Source organism: Tinamus guttatus, unplaced genomic scaffold (assembly GCF_059628265.1).
Source record: "Tinamus guttatus ecotype Peru unplaced genomic scaffold, ASM5962826v1 Tinamus_guttatus_pri_ptg000134l, whole genome shotgun sequence".
Classification (NCBI taxonomy): domain Eukaryota; kingdom Metazoa; phylum Chordata; class Aves; order Tinamiformes; family Tinamidae; genus Tinamus; species Tinamus guttatus.
Window position 1 is genome coordinate 354,380 of NW_028288668.1, and position 22,873 is coordinate 377,252.

The 22,873-nt window shown below is 36.5% G+C and overlaps 1 protein-coding gene across 1 annotated transcript in view; it reads right to left on the minus strand.

Annotated features, from left to right (window-relative positions):
- The window catches only part of HERC2 (HECT and RLD domain containing E3 ubiquitin protein ligase 2), a 103,133-nt gene that overhangs the window by 12,146 nt on the left and 68,114 nt on the right, over positions 1 to 22,873 (minus strand). Inside the window, exons 57-82 of the mRNA XM_088521849.1 lie at positions 22,214 to 22,295; positions 21,956 to 22,099; positions 21,416 to 21,506; positions 19,971 to 20,148; positions 19,447 to 19,528; positions 19,198 to 19,369; positions 17,105 to 17,249; positions 16,270 to 16,495; positions 15,297 to 15,468; positions 14,522 to 14,708; positions 13,606 to 13,746; positions 13,115 to 13,306; positions 12,085 to 12,238; positions 11,329 to 11,436; positions 10,248 to 10,379; positions 9,510 to 9,668; positions 9,280 to 9,398; positions 8,748 to 8,873; positions 7,781 to 7,936; positions 7,523 to 7,638; positions 7,151 to 7,349; positions 5,516 to 5,730; positions 4,661 to 4,838; positions 2,847 to 3,008; positions 1,764 to 1,855; positions 628 to 767 (exon numbers count right to left, since the gene is read on the minus strand). Of these exons, the coding sequence (XP_088377975.1) occupies positions 628 to 767; positions 1,764 to 1,855; positions 2,847 to 3,008; positions 4,661 to 4,838; positions 5,516 to 5,730; positions 7,151 to 7,349; positions 7,523 to 7,638; positions 7,781 to 7,936; positions 8,748 to 8,873; positions 9,280 to 9,398; positions 9,510 to 9,668; positions 10,248 to 10,379; positions 11,329 to 11,436; positions 12,085 to 12,238; positions 13,115 to 13,306; positions 13,606 to 13,746; positions 14,522 to 14,708; positions 15,297 to 15,468; positions 16,270 to 16,495; positions 17,105 to 17,249; positions 19,198 to 19,369; positions 19,447 to 19,528; positions 19,971 to 20,148; positions 21,416 to 21,506; positions 21,956 to 22,099; positions 22,214 to 22,295 (3,868 nt within the window). The remainder of the gene's footprint in view (positions 1 to 627; positions 768 to 1,763; positions 1,856 to 2,846; positions 3,009 to 4,660; positions 4,839 to 5,515; positions 5,731 to 7,150; positions 7,350 to 7,522; positions 7,639 to 7,780; positions 7,937 to 8,747; positions 8,874 to 9,279; positions 9,399 to 9,509; positions 9,669 to 10,247; positions 10,380 to 11,328; positions 11,437 to 12,084; positions 12,239 to 13,114; positions 13,307 to 13,605; positions 13,747 to 14,521; positions 14,709 to 15,296; positions 15,469 to 16,269; positions 16,496 to 17,104; positions 17,250 to 19,197; positions 19,370 to 19,446; positions 19,529 to 19,970; positions 20,149 to 21,415; positions 21,507 to 21,955; positions 22,100 to 22,213; positions 22,296 to 22,873) is intronic.

The window sequence follows — 22,873 nt, forward strand, 5'->3', positions numbered from 1 at the left end:
AAAGTAATATGTTGTATTACTATAGAGGACATTAAAATGGGTGCTTACTGTTGCAAGATAATTGGAAACTACTTTTTATGATAGCAACCTTGTTTCTAAGCATTCATTTTGTGCAGCTACATCCCATTTCACGAGCATCTATAAAGCCTTCATTGTGTAGACTGGTTAATTAAATAGGAGCATGAGTTTCTGACAAGGACTATTCAGTACATCAAGCTGCTCTGTAAGAAACCATAGTTTGCATCACGCTTCATTTACCAAGTTAAACACCTCAGCAGGTTCAGGAGACCCTCTTCAAAACAACCAAACATCCTAAGTGCTTTCATTCAAGTGCTTGGCCAATTTGTAACTACTGCTCTGCATTTTCTTTAGACCATTAGAGCTTATAAAGCTTAGTTCTCTATTTTTTTAGTCAAGTAACTTAAAATCTTTAGCTGGGTCTATGCACTCATTTTCAATCAAGAAATAAGCAACAACTGTAAACACAAAGCATGCCCACACACAGGGGACCAGCGATTTTTGCAAATACCTCCTACCAGAGCTGACTGAAAAAGGTTTTTTTTTTTTTTTTTTTTTTTTTTTTTCCCCAAATTCAATATTAAGTAGTAATGAATTTGTTCTTTATACCATCCTCAGTGCAGCAAACACAGTGTAAAGACCCAGTAGCAATTGCAATGACTTTCTTTCCTTGCAGTCCCTGCACTTGTCGTGGTCTTCTCACGTGGTCATCAGATCCGTGGCCTAACCGATGATAATCTCCTTTGCCCCTGCACAAAGGAGACACAACGTTTCAAAACAGTTCTGACTCTTAGAAGAACGGGAGGACAAGGAGTATGTGGTACTTTACCCGTAGCTGTAATAACGAACAGTCCGATCACAAAAATATTTGATATTTAGTGGAAAAAGTATGGCTCTGCCTCCAAAACCTCAGTATTAATCATCCTTAGCTTACATGACATAGGTGTGATTTTGCTGACACCGTAAAAAACTTAAGTTGTTAATGTGAAATATATATAACATATATAGCCAGGTAACACAATCATGCAACTCTGACTGTCATACATTGGTAGTACTCATGCAGTGCAGGTCTTTTTATCACCTTCGCAAGCATTTTTTTTTTTTGTCCTCTTAAAATGATCAAGGATTAGAGATATTCAACTGCAAAAAGAGTATGTTTACTGACCTTGGAAACTGGAACTTAAACGATATACAGTTTAAAGACATCTCTAACGTTATCGGAAGTAAGGTGGAGGGAAATTTGGGGGAAGTTTTTTATTTTTTTGCATTTTAAGCACTCAAATCTGATAGTTTAAACTACAAAAATTAGAACTGTACAGAAAGATTCAAACAATGAACTAAGGTCAAAAGCCTAGGACTACTGCCATCACAATTTGGCAGGTTGAGGTGTCTTTTTGTTTTGCTTTATTTTTCTTTTTAAATATATGACACATTTATGCTGCTTTCTTCCATACCACATGACACTTCAGAGTTAAACTTTTACTTTTGCATCTTGCAGTAGTCAGTGCGTGGAATGACATCTCTGGATTTAGTTCTCCAAGACTAAATACTTGGTCTTTTCCCTCAAAAAGCAATATAAAAAACTCCACAGAACAGTAGATTTTATTATTAACCAAGACAGAGGAACTCCTAAAACATTTTTGACATGGGGGGAGACTGAAACAGTGAAGACAGAAAAACACTAGTATCTATCACAGACAGAATTACATGTACTATTGTAAATACAACTAATACAAAATGCTTACCAGGTATACACTGCTCCAGATTTGGTAAGAGCCACAGAAAATTGCGATCCACATTCTACTTTAACTACTCCAAGCCCAGTAAGAGAATCAATCTAGGAAAATAATACCAAATGAAGTCAAAATTTAGCTGTCTTGAGGTTCATAGACCACAACATCCTAGGTATGACTTAAAGAAAAAGTAATGTGCAAGTGAGTGACTATATTTATTAACAAAAAATGTATATGCAGATCATTCAGCATAATTCCGCTCTATTAACCTTTCTACCATTTTCTTGTTAAACATTAAAAGCTCAGATTCATCAAACCATTGATGATCCTCTCTAGTATGTTTTTCCTTTTAGTTACTCAGTATTTGCCCTTTTTTTCCTTATCCTATATGAGATTAATGAAGTTTAAAATAAAGCAACTGTTTTCATATCGAGTCACATGATGCAATAAAACACTCTTATTTGGGACAGGCTGGTGGACTCCAACCTTTAGGAATGAGAACGGGGATGGCTGTATCCAGGTAATCAGATTTCATCCTGGACTAAGAATCTAAAATTCATTGGTCAGTGGTATATACAGTGAGACAACTACACATTTTTCAAAATGGCAAATTTGTTACTAAGTGTGTTTTTTATTGATTTATATCAGATGGCTACATGGATTTCACTGTTAATGTATGGAGAAATTCAAAGTAAAACAAGCATTCGGCTGAAATAGTTTAATATAAAGCAACATTGGTGACCCTATCTGGAACGAAGCTACGATTTCAGCTGTATGCAAGTTTATTACCACAAGGAAATATGAAGAGTTGTTGGGAGAAATAGACTGTTTTGAGAGTCAGCAAAATCAAAACGAGAAGTTTTCCTGGAACCAGCAATGTTATACCCAGAGAAAATGTGGAAGTGCAACTTTATCAGTGAGCACAAAAATTCAAGACCTGTCATTTTATTCTACACAGTTCACTCTTAGCAACAATCAGGAGAATCCAGATATCCTAAGATAAGTGGAAGTTTGCACATACTAACAAATCGTTCTTCAGGCTTCTCCACTAACATCACAGATCTAAAAAATTAAACAAAAAACAGTTCCAAATACCTTCATTGGTACTTTACAGCCATCACTGCCTCCTCTTCCAAGTTTTCCATAGTCTCCATCACCCCAGGACCACACTGTATCATCATCAGTGAGGCACAGAGTCTGCGCATCTCCACTGCCACAGGCTATGTCAATCACTCGATAGCCCTGGAGAGCTTCCACCTGAAAGACAATCACCTTTTTTTAATTCCCAGTAAAAGACTCAATCATTTAGTTTCAAAAAATAAGACAATCCAACTTCGAGAAGGTCTTCGTGAAAAGTACAAGTCTGACACCTCAAGATCCAGGAAATAAATGTAAGTTAAAGGACTTCTCAAACCAACAAAATGAGAAATCGCTTTATATTTTAAAACAAATTATTCTTTAATTGGTGAATTACTTAAAATTACTTGTCTTTTAAAAAAAATCAGAGAAAAAAACTCTTAAAAAACATGGGTTACTAAAGACTTTAATTCTGCTTGCACAAATTCAGGCTCTTTTGTTGTATGGTATATAGTAAATAAGAATGCTCTTTTTCAAGTAGCTTTTTAGTAGTTTACAGTTTTCTAGAGCTTGTCTCAGAATCTGAATTTAGTCCATTTTAAACTTTGCTGCCATCTAGTGAGGAAGTGTGTAATTTGGATTCATGAGGTGAATCCATGCTGATACACATAAATCACATCCTCCTCATCCTCACTCCCTATCTGAAATAAAGGACTAGAGGCAGTCCAATTCATCATCGTGATCAGCACAGAACTTCATATACTACAAGTCATCCAAAGCTTATCTACTTTCGTGTAAACCACAAGCATGACAGAAAAAACAGCTAGGACAGGTGGGTAGATTTGGGGTTTCTGAGGAAAAGGAACAAGAGCAGCTGGATACAGATAAGGTCCCAAGGTAAATAACGAATCTATAATGCCTTATCCCACAAAACCAAGTACTGAAAAAAATGTGAAAAATCATATATATAAACAGACATACAAACACATACACACAGCTATGAATAAAAGTTATTCACTAACAATCGTTCAACTTCTGTAATATTATCCTTTTGCTAATGAACTGTCAGGGCAAAGGCAGGATAGCTTTGTGCAATAATACTATTTTCACCTCAAACTGTCACAGCCTACTTAGCAAATTTGTTTAGCAAACAGCAATTAAATATTTAGAATAATGTTTTGATTAACTCTTCAGAATTTAATCATGAAAATTAAGCGTATAATTACTATTAAGAAAAAAGTAGTTTGCAAGTGACTTTAATTATCTATCACTGTAATCACTGGTATTTGTTTCCTGGAAGTAAACAGAGATGAGAACTAGCAGACAACGAGCTCACTGTTTACTGTGAATGAAAATACTCCTAGGAAAGAACAGAATTACTTACTGAGGAAAGGATTAATTTATTTCAGAAGATGAGAAGTAGGCAGTCAAGGTGCATCTGAGACCCCACCACTACCATGGAAGCAAACTGGGCATTGAAATGACATGAAACTGAACTACAATTGCCATGTCACAACCTTACTACAGGCCCCAAGGTCACTTCATGTTTTGTTTGTTGCTTTGTTTTGTTTTTTTTTAAAGCCTTTCTCACACAAAACTAATTCCTTATGAGCTGTTCAGTGATCTCTCACAAAGGTTTGCAGCTGTATTTTCACTTCATTCTTTTAACCTATTCTTGGTTTTTAAAACAACCAGTTACTGTCAACTCCCACAAATACATAGCATTGTTTCTTCCTTTTGGTCTTTATACACAGGAATGCAAGAAAAAAATACTAATGAGAAGTTAAGAAGTGGGACTAAAACTGTACATAATGGCAACAAAGATTTCTTACCAGTTTAGGTTTTAGCTGGTCCTCACTGTCTCCATGCCCAAGACGCCCATATCTTCCTTTTCCCCACGTATAAAGGTCTCCTGCAGCAGTAATACAGGCGCTGTGCGCCCCCCCAGCTGCGATATCGACCACTTCTATACCTCGCAGAGACTCAATTACACGAGGACGATCACAAGGGCTGAAATGGAAAGATTTGTCTAAACAGAAGTTTCAAAATACAGCATTCATTGTCAGCAGCACATGGAGAGCGCATTTGAAAATGAGCGTAGAGACACTTAAAATAACTACGTACTTATTTTTATTCCAGTTTAAGATCTTGAAGTTTAGGTCTAAGTAGTCATTCAGAAGTATTTAGCTACAAGTAAACCTACAAGTATTTACCATATTTTACACTACAGTCTTAAAGGTAAACTGAAACTACAAAAACTGTCCCTTCAAACTGTCAAAGCCAAACATTTATCCTTGAGAAATCTGTCCTACTTAGTACACTTAAAATCACTTCATCCTCCATATAAACTTCTTTCTTTTTGCCACTAATAAACAACAGAACTTCTCTTTCAATTTGGGCAATAGTGAATATGTACAACAGGAACAGAATGGCAGTTTTGCTCCCTAAAGTGCTTTGAAATTCTGAATATCTGCAATATGGATCTCAAATGAAATTCCACAGACCTTAGATAGCAAATGATTTGATGTGAAAAATAGTTTGTCTTTCTCTACTTCAATACGTTCATCTCCATACCACCATGTAATGCTGGCTTGTATTTACAGGCAGGACTTACACGAGGCTTCAAATATGTAGCAACTATAATAAACACCTACCAATAGTTTTTAAAAATAACATTTCAAAATTACCTTCTGTTTCCATGACCAAGTTTGCCATCTTCGGCTTCACCCCAAGAATAAACTTCTCCCTCAGATGACAATGCCAAACAGTGCTTTCCTCCTGAGTTCACTGCAACTTTCTTTATAAACACATGTTGAATGGATTCCAGTAAAGTTGGAGTAGAAACTGACTCTGTTCCTCCAATTCCAAGCCTTCCACCTGCTCCATATCCAGTGGCATACAGCTTAAAAAAATAAAATAAAATGTAACGTCATTTGCCTCTTGAATGAGAACATCCTTCTATATAGCTATGATGAATTCTTGATTTTTACTGGAATAAAACTACATGTAATGCCCAAAAAGAGTTTCTTATATGCCTCTGTATTTCTTGAGAATTCAGGAAAATATATATTAATAGCAAGAGTGTTTCTCTTTCAAATTAAAAATAGCTTTGTTTTAGGATTCAATGGCCAGCTGGCAATGTCACTGCATATTCTACAAGGAAGTTCTTAGCACATGAAAAGGAGAAGAGGAAGCTGTGTTTTCGTGCTCTAGAAAACACAACAGTCTAAGGACAAATACAAAGCAACTTTAGTGGTAATATTCTTTTTTTTATTAGCTCAACTAATATGGATAGAAGAAGCAGATAGCCTTTGGGCAATTTAAGTTCTGGAAATGTGAAACAGAAGAGATTACCCCTATTTGAAAGAAGACATGAATTTTAGCACTTCACATGACAGAAGTAAAAATAAGGCTACCTTCAAGTCACTATGAGCTATCACTGACTTACTGGATTTTATTTCAAAAACATTATGCAAAAGTATCAAGACGTCAAAGCTTCGTGTAGTGACTTCATAAAAATCATCATGACCTGTAGGTCTCTCACATATAAGCTATTCTAGATTTCTTTATGTGGAAACACATGTAAACACAGTTGCTTCTTCCCCTGCATTCCATACAGTTCAGTACTACCTTTCATCCACTTTTTCTCTATCCTAACGTAATGTCTCTCAACACAGTTATGTTGAGCAATGCCACTGAACTCTGCTATCCTTTTCTGAAACATTAACCAGGATGATACTGACTGCTGAGAACGTACAGTACCTCACCATGCAAGTGTAGCTCTACCTTATATTCTTGATCACATCCTTAAAACAAAGCTGTTAGCCATATCAAAACAAAGACTATGAAATTTGTTAGTATTCCTCCCTGCTCCATTCCCTATACTAGTACTAAGCCTCCTCACAGTGCTCCCTTGTCATTGATGATTAAAGTGTCTACGATCTAGATCCTGTAATTTCTAAATAACAGGCTTTTAGCCAACCTTGGACAATCTTAGATTCCAATTATAGCTCCATCTTCTGAAGGTGACACAGTCATCTTCACCATTTTCCCGCTTTCCTGTTTTGAGATACTGCAACTAGGTATTACGTGTATCCTGCTCTCTTTTTGAAAATTTGATCACAATTCTGGATTTCAACCTAAAATACGCATGCCTTGTTTCATGCGCCTAATAATGGGTCCAGTACATTGGACTCCTAGGTTGCACTGGCAGAGCAGGGATCCTTTTTATTTGGCTGTACAAGTTATACACATGACTTTTGATTCAGCCAAACCCATTCTGCCTAACGCATTTGTCTAACAATCGCTTATTGTATCCTTACTTTTCCATCAGCAGTCACTGCAAACAGAGTCTGTTCACCACCAATTAACTGCACTGGTCGAAGTGTAGCAAGAGCCTCACAAGGGGTTGGAACTTTGACTTTTGCCCCTTCAATGCCTCCGAGCTGTCCTCGATGGTTATGACCCCAACCATAAATAGTTCCACTGCCTCCAGCTGAAAGTGTCCAATCATCTGGTCGTCTGCAAAAAATTCAAAACAGGGAAATAAAAATGATAAAACAGCAAGTTGTAAAACAAAACAAAACAAAAAAACAAACAAAAAACAAAACAAAACAACAAAAAAAAAATCAGTTTATCATCATACAACAATGAAGGGTGACAAGACCAAACCGGTGACAGCTGAAAGAAATAACCTGTTCATCCACTGGACAAGCTGTTCATCCTGCTCTCTCTTAAAGACATCATGGCTCTCATGAAGAGCATCCATATTTTCATTATCCGCCATTAATTCTCGGATTTTCTTTGCTACCTGTAAAATATTTTAGATTGAACGACATTATTCAAACTACCAATTTTTCCTACCATAGTTGGCATAAAATGCTTTAAGAGTCAGCAGTTTAATGGAACAGTTTCATATGCTGGATGAAACATTTCAAATATTTCTGCACTACCTCATCAAGGAAAAGGCGAGGTAATGGGGTCCTTTTATCAAGAGCCACAGCAACCCTCGATGCCATGCAGTATCTTCGGAACCAGGCCCATTTGTGTGTCTCTGCACAGCAAGGGAGGGTGTCCAACTCTAGATCGCAAGCAAGAGCCACAAGTACCTATAAGCAAACAAAAAGACATTCTAGAGAACACAGTTTGAAAAAAAAGAGTATAGTGTAGAGCCATCTTCACTTACACTCACTAATGAGACAGCATCAAGTGTACCCAGGCAATCTTTCTGTATCTAATCTCTTCCAATTCAGCAATGTTCACAAACCTCTGTGAAAAACACTCCCTAGGAATAATTATCTCTTAAAATTACCCTTTCTATATCAAATACCATACACTTAAATTTTTATCCTCTTATTTTTAACCTAAGTCTCTTTCCTCCAATTAAACCAATTAATTGCTGGAGAACAATGGATCCTGTAAAACCTTTTATATATTTTAAGAACTTATTTTCCTTAAGCTAGACACATCCTGTTTCTTAAATTTCTAACTAGTAGGGCATGCTTTTTAGAACTTGTTTTTTTTACTGCTCTTCTTTACACTTCGTCAAAGAATTCATAAACAAGCTGAAGTACAGGCTCCAAAACTTATCAGTCTTCCATTTGAGTAAGACAAATCAAAAATCAATCGTCAGGAAAGCAACTTACACTGTACTTCTGAAGTGTTTTCTGAAGTACTGACCACCTAGTTAGGTAGTCCTCACCGTGTATTTGTACATTTGATTCTTTTCCTTATCATATTTGATAGGAAATATTTTGTCTTTATTTAGTCTATTTTCAGACTAATTCTTCCATTAATTCAAAAGCCAACAATAAATCCTTTACAAGAAGTTTCTGATAGCAAAACAGCTCTTCAGTGAAAACAAAGAAACAAAAAAAGAAAGACTTAGTGCTGAACTATTTATGATTTGAACTCTGCTACCTTGAAGAAAGGGCTGTGAAGCAATTGTTTGCCACCTCTCACAATGGGATCTTCATAGTCAAACTGTCGCTGCAAAGCCTCTGGAAGGCCTTTAACCAACGCAGCTAAAGCACTGCCTGTGAAACTCTGGAGAAACCACAGAAACAGAAAATTAGTGAATACATTTAACATACATATTAAAAAATAAGCAACTTATTTATATGACTGTGTAAAAACATTAATAACTAACTGCAGTTTGGGAATTTATGTGAAGTATAATTTCCATCCTGTTCCTTATGCAAATTCTTTTTCTACGGCTTTTTGGTAATTCCAGAAACAAGCAACTGCATGGACACAGAATCTGAATTAGTTTTCCTTCCTAAAATGAAGTCTCTTTACAAATTTGAAGACTTATGGATGAATGTTGGCCATTTGCATATTCGCTATTTCCTGGTTAAAAGTGAAAGACTCGTACACCAAGGTCAACATTTTTAAAGCTTTAAGTATGTCTGAACGTGAAAGACGTCAGCAAAAAGCATCACTGGCTTCTTACCAAAGCTCGTGTTTCTCCATCATTATCTCCTAGAATCCGGTTGATGTTAATAGATTGGCCAAACTCTGTTGTGAGCAGCTTCCGTAGTCGTTGCAAGGCCCACATTCTATGGCCAGCAGCTAAGGAAACGTAAGTGCACAAAAGGAAACGTAAGAGCACAAAAACAAAATGCAGGTGCTTTGCACCATCATTTTAACCTCAAACGGACTTAAATTTAAGACTCCACCTACCTAAGGCACTCAGTTGAGCACATGCTGCAAGAGAAGCTGCCAAGCGAGGAACAATGCTCCTGTTGGAAGCAAAATTTAAGCGAAAATCCAACAAACACGTAACCAAATCCATTGAGGGACATGAAAGAATACAACGATCTGAGAGAAGGTCTTTAGGGCCTGAAACAAAAAGCAGAGACAGAGAGAAATGTGGGGAAAAACTCTCCTTAGACTGAAATAAGGATCAAATATGGGCAGGATTCATCTCAGCAAGTACAACAATTTAGACGAATACTATATGTGACCTAGTCCAAACTAACTCCCTTTGAAGGAATAGGAAGAGGCACTTTCATAACATAATTCAACATATTCCCAAAAAAAAAAAAAAAAAAAAAAAACCAAGGAAAACCAGCATAGCTGAACTTTGCCACAGAAGTAACCTTTCCATTGATGGAGAAGCAGACTAAATAGGTTGGATAAGCTGCGTGAAATTAATGAATGAATACTTTCAATGAAAAACTCCTCTAAATGCCCATACAACAGAACATTTCTATCTCTTCCCGTTGTATGAGTGCACCTTTCAGGGCTTTCTCTTGAAAATGCTTACTAAGTATCAATGAAAATGTTTTCTACATATGCATGTGGGTAATTCAACTCTGGCATGTAAACCTACATCATGCAATAAATGTAATTGTAGAAGAGATGTACCACTACATCTACTCTCCCTCCCCTCCCTAAAAATGAGATATGATACTTTACCTGCAGCTGGCATGATAGGGTAAACAGTGAAACGCCATCCCCATCCATTCACAGAGCCATCACTGATGAACTTCCACTTTAACTCATCCCCTGGAATTCGCAGCTCACTGGACCAATCTGACCACTCACGACCTGTTACAGCAAGTAATAGAACATACAGTCATTTATCCTGACTAAGGTTTATTGAAACTACTCAATAGCAACTTCCCTTTGTTTATGGCTATGTATTATAAACAGCACATAACTGCAGTCAAGAAAAAAATTTATATGAAGCATATGAATTCAACTATGAAGCATCTACAATCCAAGAGAAATTATGGTACTAATGTCAAGCAAACTTAATCCTTAATAAAGGTTAATCAGCATTGCTAACAGACATATTTAGTAGTTTTAATGCTACAAAAAGACACTTAAGAGATCTAACTAAAATCCAGTGTCCTATTTCAAATGCTTTCAAAATACTAGAAAGCTAGTATCAACATACAGATGACTTTAAGCTCTAAGGGTTTTTCCAACAAAGAATCTGATTAGAAATAGCTCAGTAATGAAGCATATCCACATGTTCATCCAAAACAGCTTGGAGAAGAACGGGTTAAGAGCAAGAACCCCTGACATGACTGTTATTTGACAGAAAAGTCAGCAAAGGCAGTAAAAATTGTCTTGACTGTATGAATTTTTTATTTCCAAAATTAAGAACTTGGAAAAAAAAATATCCACCAAAGTAGTATCTTTTCTCAGTCATTTCAATTTGTTAATAAATACTGTGATTATACAGCAATTCACACATAGTGGCTTGGGTGCTAGACATTTATGTTTTGCTCTAATTGCTCTTAGGAAGAGCATATGAACATGTATTTCTGAAAGATTCTATTGTAGTCACAGACTTCAAGTTTATTCTTGCACATCTGCAAAAAGACTGCATGTATCTGTAGTTCAAAACAGAACATCAATTTATACATTTATTCCTCTTTTTCACTGGCATATCTCGCAATGTATGTCAAAATATATTCTAGGTGCACTTTGCTGAGTATTTAACAGTAGGTCACACGAGACACCTTTGAAAAACACAAACTCTCCTAACCTGATCGCACTGAAACAATTCTGTTGACACCATCCATTATGGTGAGCGGGTCGTGGCGCCGCTCCGTAGAGCACTGCCGATCGAATTCTACCCTCAGGCCTTCGGCACCTGAACAGCAATACAGAATTCACACACTTCTAAAGAGCAACCAATACCAACAACAAATGCAGCATTTTAGAAACCTACATGAAGTCAATTATTTTAAAGTCATACTGTCATTAAACTAAAATATGGCCACGTTTGTATTTTTATTAATGACATCATTGTCTGTGACATTTTCTCTCCAAAAAGGAATGCATCAGCAAAAGCACATGCGATTGGGAGCTACTCTATATAAGACTATATTCAGAACCTTCCAAACTGAAGTTGCGAGTTGAAACTGCAACAGAAAAAATGTCTACATACAGTCAAGGTTAATGTCAAAAGTTACATGCAACAGAGAGCTAAGTATTAAATAACATACTGAAGAAAGCATTACATTAAATTACATCATAGAAGTAAAAAAAAAAAAACGTTTTCCTTCGGCTCAAGACTAGGAGATAGGCATTCAGTTAAAGGCTTGGAAAATGGCTGTAATTCTGAGCTTTGCAACTGAACAGAAAATACCAGTGACTGATATTTGCAGAGAAATAACGCATGGAGAAGCCAAGAAAATGTGTCATTTTATAGGATCAGGAAGCTGATCAGAAAGCTGAGCAAAGATTCTAGGCTTGCAAGCAACTAAACTTGCTAAATGTAGGTTTAAGAATTCTATACCTGGTATTTTAACTGTGCCACTAGTAGAGGTATCATCAGTGTATGGATGGCTGCTTTCTACCACAACTGGTTGTGAAGAAAGGCGACCACTTTGTGAATCTGTTGCCACATCTTCTAGTTCAGTAACACACAGCTCCAGTAGCATGTCAGCAACCTAATAACAGAAAAGTACACACACACAAAAATCTATTTATCTTTATCCAAGAATCCTAAACCCAACCCTTCCTGCCCCCCAAACAAAACCCTCACACCTCTAAATACCTCCATATATGACTGAATTCTATAACACAGGCAGAGATTAGGGAAATATTAGTGAAATGTGTAAATATTTCATCATCATCATTCATTACAGAAATACCTGATGGGCAAAAATACAAGAAACCTTGAACAATTCTAAGTTACTCTAAGTGTATTACTGCAATGAGATATTATTTAAAATACTGATGGATCTGGACCATTCTCTAGTGTAGCTGCTGGTATGCAATACTAGGGGACTTGCTGTTTGTCAATTTTCTCCCCAAATCCCCACCCATGGATACCTGTAAATAGTTAGAAACTGTGATACATCAAATTTAAATCTTAAAACCAACAAGCATAACTAAACTGTTCACACTGTATTTTAACAACATTTTTAACTAACAATAACAGACTGCACCAATATGAGAAATGAACTTTGGTGTAAAACAAACCTAACATGACAGTTTGTAATCTAACACTCCACAGATCCAGCAAATAAGGCTCAGATAACTTCATTCAGGTAATGTTTGTCAAATGCACAAACTGAATTCATTAAGTGTCTATTTTGATGTCTAATTGCAGTGTAACTAACTGACAACAGATTGCTACCAACATTTATCGCAAATACTCATGCAGCATACAAATCACTCTGATCCACACTTATGTTCAGTTGTAACCTTCATGTTTAATAAGTTTCTACTTAGGTCAAATTGCACTCAAAATGTAAGAAAATGTATCAGTAAGTTAAGAATAAAAAGGGCATAATTAAAATGCAACATAAATAAAATCTGACCTGTGGGTAAGCTGTGCCCATACCGGACAGCACAGCTGAGAGAACATCTCTTCCCTTTTCCCCTGCTCGGTTGGAGACAGCAAGCTTCAGCAGGTCAACCATGACTCGCGTGTCATCTGGTACTAAGAGACTAGTAAACTCATCTAAGTACTGTGGTTCTGGGCCAGATACTTTACTTTGGCTTTCCACATCCTACAAAACAAAATACAGAAATATTTGGACACTGAAGAAAGAAATATTTCACAAAGTCTGAACAAGTTAATATGTCTGAAAATGTTAAATATGTAGTTGAAAATTTAGTTTGCAATTCTGGGATCATACAGCTCCCAAACTAGCTTACATTTATGGAGCTCTAAAGGCTTTCCTGAAACTTTAAATAAATTTTAAAAGGCAGTGATTTGTAAAATAACTTTTAAAGCATAAGAACAATACAACTGCTTTATGAAAACAGCTAAGAACTTTAGTTCTGAGAAAGAGAGTAACAATATTACCTCTTTGGTTTTTGTCATAGTCTCTGCAATAATACTGGCAGCTCCTGGATCATCTGTGACGGGAATAAAAGGACGGGAAGAGGCAGCAGCAGCAGAGGGAGTTACAGCAGACGGTGTTACAGCATCTTCTGAAGAAACAACCTAAACAAAACAAATAATAACTGACAAAAGCTGCAATAAAATACTGTAAAACACATAAGAGCAATCACTTTATTTGAAGGGTTTATGTTCAAAAAAACATGAACTTAAAAAAAGCAGTAAATCCCTGAAGCAGATTTAACTCCCTGTAGGTTTAGTTTCTGTTCCATGTCCCTACCATAGGAAACCAACCAGAAACCCCTATGCCAGTTGCTACAGAGACATACAGGAAAAATGTCAGTGTCTGCAGAAAAGTCTGCAATTCAGAAGACAAGCCATAGAAGCACATATCAAATTCATGGTTTGGGAAAGGAAAAGATCTCTTCAGAAGCAAGCCTTTCCTTTTTTTTTCCCTGTTAGCTGTTCAGAATCTCCTTTCTCCTCATTAGATGATATAATTAATTTACAATTATGTTTCATTACATAATTGTTGAGAATCTCTTAATCTTGACTTTCAAAAACTATTCTTGTAAGCATACTTTGATATTTCATCAAATGGTTGCTAATATTTTCAAATTAACAACCTTAAAGTGTTATTAGAAACCATAATTATATTTAAATGACATACTAGATACTCAAAAGTCACAATTTGAACCCAGAGTAAAATTTTAGTCTTTCTAAATCTGATACAGCTGACAAATTCTACGTATGTAGAGTGTCTGCTCCAGAAATTAAGAAAATCTCAGGACCATTTAACCTCTAGCTCTACAAAAATTAACACATACAATCTTTGTTTTTAATGTTAAATCACTCTGCAAAAATTAATGTCACCCTTTACCTCCCCTCTCCTGTCCTGCCAGGGGTTTGGGCTGAGCCTCTCTTCTCCATCAGCAGCAAGGATGCATTCATCTCCATTTGCAGGGCTCCCTACAGAAGTAACATCAGATGGTGGGGCTGGTGATGAGGAGGGACATTCCACTGGTGCAATCATGCTTGCAGGCATCAGCGCTCCAACAACTGCATCCCTGAAATAGTTTAGGTCAGATGTAAATAAGCACAATTATACTCCCTCATTAACTACAAAAACAACAACAACAAAGTAGCGTTAAGGTAGATTAATAATTTAAGCAAAGGCTTCCAAGTTCTGGAATCTGCAATCTAACTTATCTCCATTCTTCTTTGAGTCAGATATTGTGATTTTAGGCCCCAGTTTTACATGAGCTCCTTTTCAGAAGTTTTAGCACAAATACTCTTTGATCTTTACCAAAAAAAAAAAAAAAAATCAGCACTGCAAAGTTTTTTTCTTCTCTCCACCAGGTTGCCCACTGTGCCCTCCACATCATCCATCAAAATTGTTTAAACTCCTTTCACATGATTTACCTGAGTGCTCCTAAATAAGCTATTATCCACAAACCCCAAACCAGATGCTTCTTATTATAAAAACATAACAGCATAAAGCCAATATAAACATTGAAAGTAAATTTAAATGAAGCTACGGCCTGCCTTGAGGAACTGACACTTGTAAAAATCATTACCTGACACAAGAGGCACTAAGAGAGAGTAGGCCATGCCATCTTTTGCTCTTTAAAACAGAAGGAAGCCTGCAAGCCTACCTGGCATACATGATTTGCAATGCCATCAGTATATGAGATAAGGCCTGCTGCTTGGCAACGTTCCCATCAAGCGACAACAGGATCTTAGCAAGCGAAGGGCGATTTGGCTTGGAGCTGTTTGTGCCACTCATTTTGTTACTGGCAGCAGAAGAATCTGCATCTGAAGGAACACCTGCAGTGAGAAAGAGAGGCAAGCTTTTTTTTTTTTTTTAAATAATTGCAATTGATTTCTCTAATTTCTTGGAAAAAAAGTCATGAAAGCCAACTTGTAGAGTCAGTTCTGGAGGAGACTCCTATGCTGCAGTTCACGCACTTACAATATTAAAATCAATATTGATACTTTCCAAGAAGGACTTTCATAAAGTCTTCTTATGTCTACTTCTTATTCATGAAAATTAGGATAGTTTAGATATAAATATTCTGGTGATCTGCATCTAGAACAAATTTTACTTAAACACAATTTTTCAGATAGAGAGGGCATTTATACTAAATACAGATATATTTTTAAATACACCACCTTTTTCATAAAAAAGTTTAATTAATAAAATGCTTGGGCATTTCATTTTTAACACAAAACACTACTTTCTGATTTGGCTCCCTCATTCCTCACCCTTTACCTCAGAAGTAAAAGAGCACACTAGTATTAAGAAATTTAGCATGAAGTACAATATCTAGAAAGATACATCTACCATTATCTCCACAAAGCCTTACTGCATTTCAGAAAAGGACTTTGGGACAGTTGATAAAGCTTATTGCATTTTTATTGTCTGAAGAACAATGAAACTTCAAACTGATGCCACTTCAGCCTTCTGCAACTTCACTTTTTGGCAGGATTTTCCTTAGACAGTTTACTTTTCTTCTCCTACCATCAATCACACACACAACTAGCTCTCCAGCAGTGTTAATAATAATAATGATAACAATAATAATAATAAAAGTGGGGTTAGGAGGAAGAGAGGCAATAAATACCAACCAAGATAAGAAGCGCCTAAAGGGTCCCTCGCTGTCTGGAAAAGCACTGGTTCATGAACAGATGGGGTAGCCACGTCCACTGTTGTCCACGCTACGCTATGGGAAGACCCACAAGCCACCCGGGTGATTTTCTGGCCTTCCAAGCCCTGTACCAGAGTGGGCTTTCTGTTGACGGTGGTAGTTCCATTGCCTTGCTGCCCATGGTCATTGTCACCCCAAGCATAAACCTGCCAAAAAACATTTCCACATGTCAGCTTGCTTCACTTAATGCATTTACATCAAGAATTCCTATGGAGGAATCCATAGGAACTATTTCCTTGATAATTTTTTTAAAATGATGCAATAGTTCTAATACATTTAAGAAAATAAATAAGCATTACTTCTACTAGCTAATTCATGAATTATTGCATAATTCATAATGTTCACAGCAAACATTTAGTAAAAAGGGTAAGTTACACAGTAAATACACTGGATTTATGTGCTGATAATATGATAGTTCTAGTCCTGGATGACAGCAGAAAAAGCTGTCCCATTACTCTAACTGCTTCTGCATTCTAAAAGTGAAAAGCAGGAAACTGATCATGTGGCCAATCCACAAATCAGAAAAACACTGCAGAAGCTACTAAGACAAGAACCTTTTAAGTCCAGTAACAATACACTAAGATATTTTAAATGATAGTCATATTTCTGCAGGGGTTTAAAAGGACAAGAGGTATAACTTAGAATTTGCTTTCTGTTTATTCGGCACTGATACTATATATTCCTCTTCCACAGCAATTTAGGTTGTTTCTCCATAGAGCAAAGAAAGAGGGAAAGGATGATGATACCCAACCTACCTGCCCAGTGTCGGTAACTGCCAGGCAGTGGAGAGCACCTACAGCCACATGCACGATCTTTTTACCTCTCAGTCCTTCCACAACTTGTGGCTTTCGCACATGTACGTCAGTGCCGTGGCCTAGCCTGAAGTAATCTCCCTTACCCCTACAACAGACATAAAAATAAATGTAAAACACAAGACTAAACTCTGTCACACATTTCTTTGTTGATACAGCTCTCCAAATCAAAATTCTTCATGTATCGCTATCTTCACTAGACAAACACTGGTCATTCAAGAACCATGGCTACATCTTCAAACCTGAATTACAAAGGCCCAAAAATCAGGGGTACTAGGATGACATGTTCTCATAGCTTTAGCATTACTCATAACCTATAGCACAGGCAACATTTATGTCTGTAAATATGTAATTTAGTGCAATTGCATTTGCACTGAAATTCCTCTGTTACAAACACACTGTAACTAGAAATATTTACAGAGTGATTTGTTTGAGCAGATTTGGATAAGGATTTCATCTCTAAGGATAAACCTAGCAATAACTTTACTAGGATAAACATAGCAATAACTATGGCCCTTTCCAAGCCTACTGCTGTGAAAAAATGAGGATGTTTGCAGAAAACGGGCTTTTCCAATTGTTGCAAGCCTCAAGGCAGGTTTCTCAATCCTCCACCACCCAGTCTTCTGAAAACACCACACAGGAGCTAACAAACTGTGCACTAACAATATGGCAGAGGCAAAGCTAATGTAAATACCATAAAATATTTGTAAGAATGTCAATGAAGAAGAGAAATACTGAGACTTCTCTTGTGGTGTTTTTCAGTGATCATTCTTCAGTTGTCAGTTCCACAGCTCAAGAGCAGCAATAAGAATTTCGCAGGAAAGGTTTTGTTGTACTGAAGATTAGCTTGATATACGGGATTATAAATATCAATTGCATAAAGATAGAGAATTGAAACTATATTTTTTCTCTTCCATCAAAGTTAGAAAGACCAAAAGCAACTAAGACTGCCTCAAGTACAAAAATGACCACTTTGAAGAGACAAAAAACTTCTTATAATCCTGTGATGTCACAAAATAGCTACAGATTTTATGATTAAAAAATGACTTTTTTTTTTTTTTTTAAGCACTGTAGTGACATATGTCACAAGTGGTGACAGTGTTAAAAAAATCTAGGGAAAGAGGATAAGGAAGAGGAATTTTGCACCATGGTCTTAAAAGACAGCCAATCCACCCCCCACCACCACCTCTTACTCTCTTCTTCACCACAAACAGAAATTAAGAATGGAGGAAAGGGGGGCTGCCTGCTTCCCACAGCCACTCTGAGAAATGACACCTCTGCTGAACGCTTTTCACCCTTCAAAAGAAGTAACTGATAAGGAGGGAAGTTTTATGGATTTCTCCAAATACTATTTCATCAGTTGCTAACAAAAAAATAAAACAAAAATGACAATTTAAGAGTCCTCAGTTTTGATATACACCAAATAGGCCACAGCTTCATTACACAATGCTAGAGTAAGATCTTGAGCTAGTTAAGAGCTCTGAAGTTGCTCTGAAAAAGCCAGGTTTTTCTTGAAATAAAATAAAATAGATTTTGCTTCCAAGTCCCACTACTGACAACCAGGTGGCTTTATAAATAGCAAAGGTGCCTGCAGTGTTCCCTGTGTTTCTAAGGGATTTCCTTCCAAACTAGCTGTCTGCACCCCGCTTTTTAGCTTAGTTTCTCAATCTCTACCTTGGCTGTAGGCTACACACTCCCTGCTATCGTTCGCTTATTCTTGTTTTGCTATCCTGCTCCAGAGCCCTGAGCTAACTTTCCTATGAATGCTCCATTGCTCCTGAAAGAGGGAATGACTTTGCCCTTTCCTCGGCTAACTCAATTAGATCCAGGCAACCTAACAGGATATTCTATTACTTTGTGCTGTTAGACATAAAGCATGACAGCAATTGAACAGATCACAGCTCGTGTCAAAGAGCTTCCAATCTAAAAAACAGAGTCAGCATGAAGCTCAGATGAAGCCCAGCAATCAAACAGCAGTAAATACAACACATAGTTGGCAATTTCTTGCTTAACATTTTCTAGCAAATGTAACATACCATGTCCACACCACTCCTGACTTGGTCAGTGCTAAAGAGAACTGTGCTCCACACTCAATCTGACACACGCCTTGGCCGTTCAGTCTCTCGATGTTCTGCGGAATGTTACATCCTTCGCTTCCCCCTCGGCCCAGTTTTCCAAAATCACCATCTCCCCAAGAAAACACCAAGCCTAAAAAACACCAGATGTCAGATAAAGACAATGTGTCTTCCCATCTACTAGAAAGCTGTGAAACATGATATTCCTACCTTCATCTGTCAAAGCAAGAGTCTGAGCATCTCTGCTCCCACAAGCAACCTGAATGACTCTATGGCCCAGAAGCACTTTAACCTACAAAAAAGGAAGACATTCTGAAGAAAATAAATATTTTTTTTTAACCCTACAGCCATTTTCAAGCTCTTAAAACTGATTTTGTGTGCAGCTTGAGTACATCATTTGCTCAAGGGATACCAAGTCTTGTTTACTCAGAAACCAACACAAGACAATTCCAGTTTTATGTTAAGAAAAGATGCAAGGGACAGATTTCAAAACAGTCCTATTCTCCACTATTTCCAAATAATTATTTGGATATTTCCAAAAGATTATTTGGTATTTCTGAAATAGCTTGCATGCCATTAGAAGCACGTGTACCAAAACCCAGCTTGGAAAATAATGTCTTCATATTGCTTTCATATTTTTGGTTTTGCTTGAGATTTATCTTACCATTTATTTTTCAAATAAATAAATAAATAACAAAACATACTACATTAAAGACAAGAAACATTTACTTTACCATCTTAGGCTTCAACTGAGTAGTATTATCTCCATGTCCCAGCCTTCCATATTCTCCAAGACCCCATGTGTACAGTTCACCACTAGAGGTAATGGCAGCACTGTGGGAACTACCACAAGCAATATCACGGATACGTTTGGTTTTCAATGCTTCTATCAATCTGGGCTTATCACAGTTCCTGAAAGAAAGAAATAAAGGAAGCACTGCCTTTATTATCAAAGAGTTCCAAATCCAAAATATCATGTAAAGTTAACAATAATCTGAAGATAAAATGATACAACAATTGCATTCGATTCTAAGACATACTTTTCAGCAAAACTCTTAAACTTGCATAATTTTTAATGTACTTCAAAGTGTATGCTTTAAAAAAGTATTTTATTGTATACACTGCACAATTAAGAAACCCACAACACAAAGATGATCACTCAATCATCTGGTGTGCAGTGTGCAATACCAAGTGAAAATTAATAACTCTGTCATAGGGCAAAGCTGAGTAATTTGTTAAAACTGTTTCTCTATCCTACAAAGAGGGAGCCAGACAGTGAGAATTTTAGAGATGTCGTTTCCTTTCCAATTCTCTGTTCATGAGAGACAGAAATTAAAACTGGAATTTACTGTTAGGTTTCCACATGAATATTAAAAACATTTACTATTCACATCATTACAGTATTCTCTAAGATTAGGAAAGAGCTTCAACTAAACGATTTCCAATACTGACTATGTATCAGAGGTACTATTAATGTTTTTGTAAAATTACACACAACCTTTGGAAAATTTGTTCTCGTGAAATGCCCAAAGAGCTCCAAGACACCCTTTTAGTAAGTTATAGAAAATAGGTGAGGCAGTTAACATTAAAAAGTCACACACACACAGAAATCCCAAGGCAATTTAAGTTTTCTTCCTTATTGTCTTTCTGAGAACTAGATAGTCCTTTATTGAAAGATTCAAGAAATTTGCTTCTAGTTGAAAGGTTTGCAAAGAAAACTGTAAAGAAACGAGCTATAGAATACTTTGTTAGATTTGCATTAGGAACTGGCAGCACACAGAAACATGAAAAATATGGAATTACTAAAGGTTTTCTAAAAGCAGCTCAATAAACCTTAGCTTGCAATAGTACTGAAAAACTCAATGACCAAAAAGCAACCTGTATCATTTCATCAGTGACATATTAAAGGCTTTTATCCACTAAAAAAGTGTATTCCGAGTACTATATTAAAATTAAATTGCATGTTCAGGTACTTTGAAGTACCTGAAACAGTTCTAATTGCTGTAATATAAACTCTCATACGTTTATGGAATAAACATTTCAGGACAGATGCATATTTTTTATTCCCATTGTATTTACAATCCTGTTATTGTTAACAGCAGCAGTCAGCTGTGCTATAATATGCCAATTTACTCCTGTTCCGCCCTTACTGAAATACAAGTAAAATTCATATCCTTACATTCTACTGAAGTGTCCAAGTTTTCCATCATCTCCCTCACCCCAGGAAAATATTTTTCCGTCAACTGTTAATGCCATAGCATGCCGGCCACCTGAAAGCATAAATATAAATTTAGGTTTTCAAAGGTGCAACAAAATCCCAGAAATCTAACACAGCTGCACTTCTAAAATTTAACCGTACAAGCCTTTCAAAACAACACACTTCACTTTGTTCTTAGGAGGTTTTAGGCTTTTTACCAATACTGAAGATTTAGGATACTTTATTTGAATCAGGCAGAAAAGCTTTTCAGGAATAAAACAAATTTAGCTTCCAGCAAGCAAAACGCTAAGTATGGTCCAAATTTATACATATTTTAATGACAATGGAACCTTACATCTAGATTGTCTAATACAATAGACAGAAATTAATTCCTGTACTTATTATTAAATGTATATGTACAGACACACAGGGGCATCACAACAGCTAAGAACTTACAAAACAGCTTCCACTTCAGTTTTAGTATGTTATGCTCATCTACAGAAGAACGGCAAGAGTCGGTACCTGAGTGAACAGCCACCTTCTTTACAACGTAGTTACTGAGAGCTGTAATCTGTCGAGGAATAGGCACAGTTCCGCTAGATATTCCTAAACCCAACCTTCCATTTGTGGCTTCTCCACAGGCATAGACTTTACCCTCTATGGTCACTAAGATGAAAAAAAGAGGTAGATACACCATTAAAGTTTTGTAATTGAAAATCTGTTTCTGCTTTTCAAAATGATCGTATATGTTTTAACCTTGAACCTTGCAAGTTATCTTACCTGCAAAAAGACTTTTGGATCCCCCAGCTACTTGCACAACATTCAAGGCAGAAAGGGTTTCCGAAAAAGAAGGAACCTTTATCTAGAGAAAGCAGGAAACAGGATTATATTAGATTTTAAAGACTGCTATTTCAAAGAAGAGAGTGATTCTTAAGCGATAACCCAATTATTCTGCACCTACAGTCTTTCATGAAACTCTCCAATTATTCAGAATCATTGTCTTTACATGTACCAGTTAAAAAACACCAAGCAAAAGACAGAAACCAAGAAAAGGCAGTTAACAGTGAAACCACAATAACAAAATTCTAAGAAAAATTTGAAAGATATAAACAAGGATTTTTCCTTTTAATATCATTTTCTTGAGGAAACGAAGTGAGTGGTAAAAGAAAGGCATAAGAAAACAAACTTGTTAAAAGTGTTAACCAACATACTGAAATTCAGCATGCAAGAATACAGGAGAATAACTCAGTTTTTCTATAGCAAAATGCTTTAGGAATCTGAGATCAGCACAAGGAAAGAACATAAGCAACCTAGTTTCTCAGTCTTTGATCAAGTTGCATACATACATTAACAGAAAGCAATACTCCCTTTCAAGCATTTTAAAATGTGAAAAAAAAAAAACAAATCTGGCCCACCTCTATGTAAAAAAGGCACATTTTA